The sequence below is a fragment of the Tiliqua scincoides genome, chromosome 2, assembly GCF_035046505.1.
Source record: "Tiliqua scincoides isolate rTilSci1 chromosome 2, rTilSci1.hap2, whole genome shotgun sequence".
Taxonomy (NCBI): Eukaryota; Metazoa; Chordata; class Lepidosauria; order Squamata; family Scincidae; genus Tiliqua; species Tiliqua scincoides.
Window position 1 is genome coordinate 66,700,556 of NC_089822.1, and position 6,000 is coordinate 66,706,555.

At 50.3% G+C, this 6,000-nt stretch overlaps 1 protein-coding gene across 4 annotated transcripts in view; it reads right to left on the reverse strand.

Annotated features, from left to right (window-relative positions):
- The window catches only part of LOC136642132 (transducin-like enhancer protein 4), a 153,654-nt gene extending 149,515 nt beyond the window's left edge, over nt 1-4,139 (reverse strand). For all 4 annotated transcript variants that reach the window (XM_066618377.1, XM_066618376.1, XM_066618375.1 and 1 more), the window contains exons 1-3: nt 3,064-4,139; nt 2,053-2,150; nt 678-741 (exon numbers count right to left, since the gene is read on the reverse strand). In XM_066618377.1, coding sequence (XP_066474474.1) covers nt 678-741; nt 2,053-2,150; nt 3,064-3,108 — 207 coding nt within the window. In that variant the 5' untranslated portion in view covers nt 3,109-4,139. The remainder of the gene's footprint in view (nt 1-677; nt 742-2,052; nt 2,151-3,063) is intronic.
- Nucleotides 4,140-6,000: the final 1,861 nt, after the last annotated feature.

Here is a 6,000-nt window from a genome sequence, read left to right on the forward strand (position 1 = left end):
TTAGGTGTTTAGAGATGCTATCAAATGCCATTATTGAGGAAGAGACCACAATCAAGTGGAGAGGGAAAAAAATCCTTCCTGACTCTGGTTACCGACATCCTTGTTTAAATCGGAAGCCTTTGACAGCCCATAAGCAACAGGTTTAAGAACCAAGACATTAAAAAAAAACTGAAGTCTTGGTTTCTTACTCTTCAGAAAATGCAAATTTCTCCCTTTGAAGCATAGATGCCCCCAAGTTGAGAGGGTGAAGGAAGAAGTATAGATTTGAAAGCATTCCCCTTGAAACCCCTGCGTAAACTTGAATGCGCCTTTGCCAGCCTAACAGATTTTCATTAATACATCAAGGCATTCTACACACTTTAAAAATGTGCTGTATTCAGTCCTCCAGGACCTTCTTGCCATGCGGGACAATGCTGAGAGCCGGGCTGCGCCTATCAGTGATGACTTGGGCAAAGGAGGCTCCAGGTGGATTGTAGCACCCAAAGAACATTACGAGTCAGCATTACCAACTGCAAGCAGGTGAAACGCCTTCAAATCCAGGTTTCATAAGGCAACCTTTAGAATAACAGTGCCTCTCTCACAAGCCAGCTAGCCGCCTCTAGCAACCTGAGCGCCTCTCATTGCATACACCACACTAATAAAATAGGCATTTTGAATTTGTTATGCTGCTTGCTTACCATGACATAATGCCGCTGCATCTCTGTCTTTTCACTGGCCAGTTTTTCACATTCTAGTTTCAAACTGTTCAAAGAAGAAAACACACACACACACACACACACACATCCATGAGTACGTAATAATGACACTTTTTACACCTTTCTCAATACGTAACTATATATTCCCTACAGATCACTCTCTACAATATTAATAAACAGTCTTATCCAAATTGGTAGAGGTCTCCATAATGTTGTCACGTGACAGATGTTGCATTTTCTCAAGCAGGATGTGTAAAAGTTTAGTATCTTGCTTGAGCAGTGGGTGGGAAAGAAAGCAGACAACCGATCGCCTTATAGAAAATCATGTTAGCAGGCACCACTATTTCCAAGGCACTAAATCACACCTGCTGTTGGATAATTCTCTCTCAAAAGAACACTTTTAATAAGCTGGTTTTACATGCGTTACTGTGCGTGCTCTTACCCAGACAATACAACTCTGAGTAACCACTCAAAAGGCAAATAGGGTTGAAAGGTGTTAGGTTTTCAAAGGAAGTCACAGAACAGCACCTACAGCTAACATCTTGTGAGCACTGAGCAATAACACCTTCTTGGCCTTTTGCCTTTTTTTTTTTTTGCTTTTAAAAAAGTCAGCACAACAATCCAGGGAGACAATGGTTTGTCAAGGAGAGAATAAAGTACTTTTACCCTAAGGATAATGAGAACACACTCCAACTCCTATTCCAATTTATCAACACCTGACATTGCATGTTGTCTCACAAGGGATAGAAGACATGCAGCTCCCAAGCACCAGTTAAACAAAGACACACAGGAAAATCAAGGCTTTATTTTTCACTTCCCCACCCCTAAAGTTGGAAAGGGAGGAATCTTGCCCATCAGCTTCTGCACCAAGTGTTTCTTAAATACTTTCTTCAACATATCCATAAGAGCTTTTTTTATTTGTGCTTCGGTTTCAAGTCTGCCAAGACTAACCTTTTAAAAGAGGATTGTCTCCATCTAGATTAACTCAGAAGGAGTGTTTTTTGTGTTTTTTTGGTCGAGTACCTCTGATGAAGTGTTTTTGAACATATTCAGCAAGATGTTTAAAAGCACACTCATAATATTTTGAAACCTCCCTCAGTCAAGTGGATGCAGCTCAAACCAGCTCTCCATGGTGAGCTGGAGATGAAATGACACAGTTCCACCAGGGTTATGACCTGGAAATTTTTTTTTTTTCTCCAAGGGGGGGGGAACACTGTCTCTTCCTCTCAGTGAAGACAGAGTATGATAAAAAAGGAACAAAAAAAATAGATAGCTACACGTGTCCATGCCTTTGTAGGGGGGAAAAAGTGACAAGAGATAAGCAAACACGAGGATCAGGGAAAGTAAACATCATTACCTGTGGTACTGAGCCTGTAAAAATTGAAACTCCTCCTTAATCCGATCACAGGATTCGGAAATGGTGAATTTGAAGGGTTGAGCAGGCTGATGCGGAGCCTAGAAGTGGTCATCAGAATGCAATGTTTTAATTACTCCACATCTCAGCCAGCCCACTAGTGCATACAACACACACGCACACAAACATGCCTGGCGAGGTCAGCCATACATCATTAATGAAAAGAGCTATTAAAACTCACTTTGCGTGTGTGCCTGCCGCCCGCACAGAGCGATTCCCCCCCCCTTTCAATCACAGGAGTCCTTTCGGCTTTACACAAGCGCAAATTATAGCCTTGTCCACACCTCTATAAGCCTCTAATTGAGGGGAGAGTCCTTGTCTTAGATGGCTCATCTTTCCAGTCTAACACAACCAACCAACCGCAGTATCAAGGCTTGGGGAAATGGGGGAGGGAGGCAGAGAGAGAGAGAGAGCGAGAGAGAGAGAGCGTAGACAATCACATTACCCCATAGGATACATGAACTAGGGTGAAGGGGAAGAAAGCTCAAAGGGGGCAACAGAAAAAAAGAAGATGGGAAAGGAAATCTCGAGATCTAACTGGACTGCCAAAGCCCCAGAATATAAAAAGAACCTCAGTGTCCCCCTCCCACTCTGTTTAATTCGTCTCTGAATCTCTCCAAGGTTAGCAAGACGGGGAAGTACTACGAACATAGTACAATGTAGCACAGCCTAGAGAGGCAACAATAAGAAAATGGCTACAACTCAGTTGTTTCGAGCAACTCTCCCTCCTGCCTCCTCTTCACCCCCACTCACCCCAGCTGCCTTTCTCAAAGGCAAGGGAAGACTGGGAGAGGTTTGTCTTTATTCTTGTGGATTCTCCCCCTCCCCCCTCCACGGTTCCGCCCCTCCCATTTTGTAAACACGACTTGGGGGGGGGAGCTCCAACACAAGCCACAACAGAGGTCTGTCTCTCAACCCACCCGCCCCCCTCCCCGGCTTGTGGTCAGTACTCACCGGGTGTCTGCTTTGAGGGTACATCTTGCTCAGATCGCGAATCATCCAAACCGATTTAGTGGGTGCTCTGGGCCAGAGGAAAAACTCGGTTCATGGATTTCAGCGGCAACAATGCCAAGGAGGTGGTGGTGGTGGTGGAGGACGGGGCTGCCCGGCGCTCGCGCTTCGAGGAGCGTCTCCGGCTCTCCCCGTGCCCTCCCACTCCTGGGACTCGGAAAAGGGGAAAGAGGCAGCAGGAGGAGGCGGCGGCGGCGGCTGTTGTGTCCCCGGCAGAAGGGGACCTGTGCAACATTCCACAGGGGCTGTCACTGACCCAGGCACATGATCGCCGGAGGGACCGCCACCGATTCCCACCGCGCCGGCAGCTCCCACGCCCAAGGGCCTCGCAACGATCAGAACGTCCGGGTGTCTCAACGTTCCAAAGCGGCTCTCAACGTTCTAAAGCTTCCGAACGTCCGGACAGGTCCCCCCTCCCACCTCTGGCGACGTCCCAACCTTCGAAAGGCTTCTCCTCCTGCTCCCAGCAGCGCCGGATTCCTGGGCTGGTGGCTCGAGGGGGGTTTCCTCTCCCTTCACCGCCGCTGACCCTCCTCCTGCTCCCCTAGATGGCAAGCGAAGGGAAGGGAAGGGAAAGGAGAACTCCGTTCATAGCAGATGCGATCCTCTCCCGCAGCCGCCTCTTCCGCTTGAAAACTTTTATTGATCTTAGTTGTGGGTCCTTCACAACCGGAAAGGGGAGGGGGAGAAAAAGCCCCTTTTTTCTTTATAGCCACCAACAACTCCCGGGGGGAAAGAAATGACTCCGTCCTCCCCCCTGCAATTCAGCGCGCCTTCGAAGGTCTAAGTGCGGTCACCTTTTGTTGTGATTTTTGTGCCTTCTTCCTCTTTCAATGGCTCTTCTTCTTCTCCCTCCCCTCTAAAAAATATATGGTTTTAAAAGATTAAAAAAAAAAAAAAAAGAAAGAAAAGACCAGGACCTGCACTGGTTGTCTCGCTTTATTTTTTATCCTCCTCCTTGCAAAACTATTGCAAACAGAATGCAAACCCGCAGCGGCAGCCCAAGCCCACCACTCCGAACAGGTCTAACAACACGCTCTGGCGAGGTGACTCCTCCGAGCAAATTTAGCAGCAGCAAATCATTAACATTCTGATACATATTCACAACAAACGGAAGACAACGAGGCCGCGGAGCATCCTGGGACGTGTGGTCCCTTCCCCGACCCTGTCCTCCTGTTTTATTTACGCCGCGAGACCCGGTAAACTACAACTCCCATCAGGAGGCGCTAAGTCTCTTTAGCCTCCTGTCTGTTTCCCCCCACCGCTCCGCCCACGGAGGGCGTCGCCGGCGACCAATCAGCGACGGCCACTCATTAATCGCCGTTCTGTATTAATGCCCATCATTTCGCCGCTGACAAATGGGCTTACGGGTCCGGGGTGGAGGGGGGGCGGCTCTGCTCCGCTTCCCCCACGTGGGGACCTGACGCGCCCCTGCCACCGGCCAATGGGAGCGCGCGGTTGGAGAGGGCACGCCCCCGCCCTCCCTTCTTCGCTCTGCCCGAGGTGGAGCTTTGAGATTGCTGACGTTCGATTGCGCCGGCGTTCGAACAGGGGAAACATTTGTTCAGCTGTCAATCAAAGTAACGTGGTGCGGCTGCTTCTGCTGCCGCTGCCTCTGCCGGCTCTTGTAGGCTGGGTGGTGGCACCACAAGGGAGGCGAGCGGGGGAGGAGAGGGGACCCACTGAACTTGCTGCTGTCCCACCCCCGCCTAGTGCCACTCACCGCTGTATCGCCCACGCCAGGAGCAGCGCGGACTAATTAGGGGCCAGTGTCTCCTTAAAGAGACAAGCTCGGCCTTGTGCAACGCGCCGAAACCCCTGTTGAGACAAGAGAGGGGAGATCGCGCTGATCCCACTTCTTTCAGAGCACATCAATTTTACGCGCCACTGGAGCCGGCATCATTTTCATGTGAACGGGGCTGCAGCGCTGCAGAGAGGCGGGGGGGGGGCAGCAGTGCCGGGGGGGGGGAAGAGAGGGATGGGGGTCTTTTCATCTCCTTCCATTTAGGGAGATGTCAGGATTTCCCTCGCTGTAGCAAAGGCTGGCTGTTAATTGGGCACCAGCACGCCTGGCACGGAGGCGGCGCAAGGGAGTGAAGGCTGTTCAAGCGCATCATTGATCCGGAGACCGTTTGCTCTGCGCCGCTCACCTCCTGGCTGCAGGCGAGCAGGGCTTTTTGGGAGACCTAGGGCACACTAGGCATGTCTACTCGGAAGTAAGTCCCATTGCATTCAGTAGGACCTGCTCCCAGGAAAAGCGTGCATCCTAGGCGGCACAAAGTGGGCAGAGGGGGCGCCCCTCGAATGTCAAGGAGACTCTGAGCCAGTCTGCAGCCCAATCCTATCCATGCTTTCCTGGGAGTAAGCCCCATTGACTCTAATGGGACTTACTTCTGAGTAGACATGCATAGGATTGGGCTCCTAGTGGGGGAATCATCATGCAGTCAGTCCTCCTCCAGTGTGGATGCTCCTTCAGAATCCTTTCTAGATGCTCCTTCCATCCAGAATCAGATTGGGGGGGCGGGGTTGTGGTGGTGTCCATGTGACACGGGAAGCTCTTTCTGACAAGCAGGAAGGAAAAGGGGACGCAACTGGGCTGATTCCTTAAACCATCTGGATTTCAATGTCTCCGAGGGCACAATCCTAACCAAGTCAACTCAGAAGTCAGTCCTATTTTGTTCAATGGGGCTTACTCTCAGGAAGGATAGGATTGCAGCCCAAAGCTCATCTCAGGTGCATGGAGACTGGGCATGTGTGCACAAAGGTGCAATGCAAAGGAACAGTTTAGTGCCACATAGCAGATAGACTCCAGCTGATGTATCTTATTAAGGGACCTGGAGTCAGGGCAGGCCCTTCGGGGCACTCACCATACAGTCACAG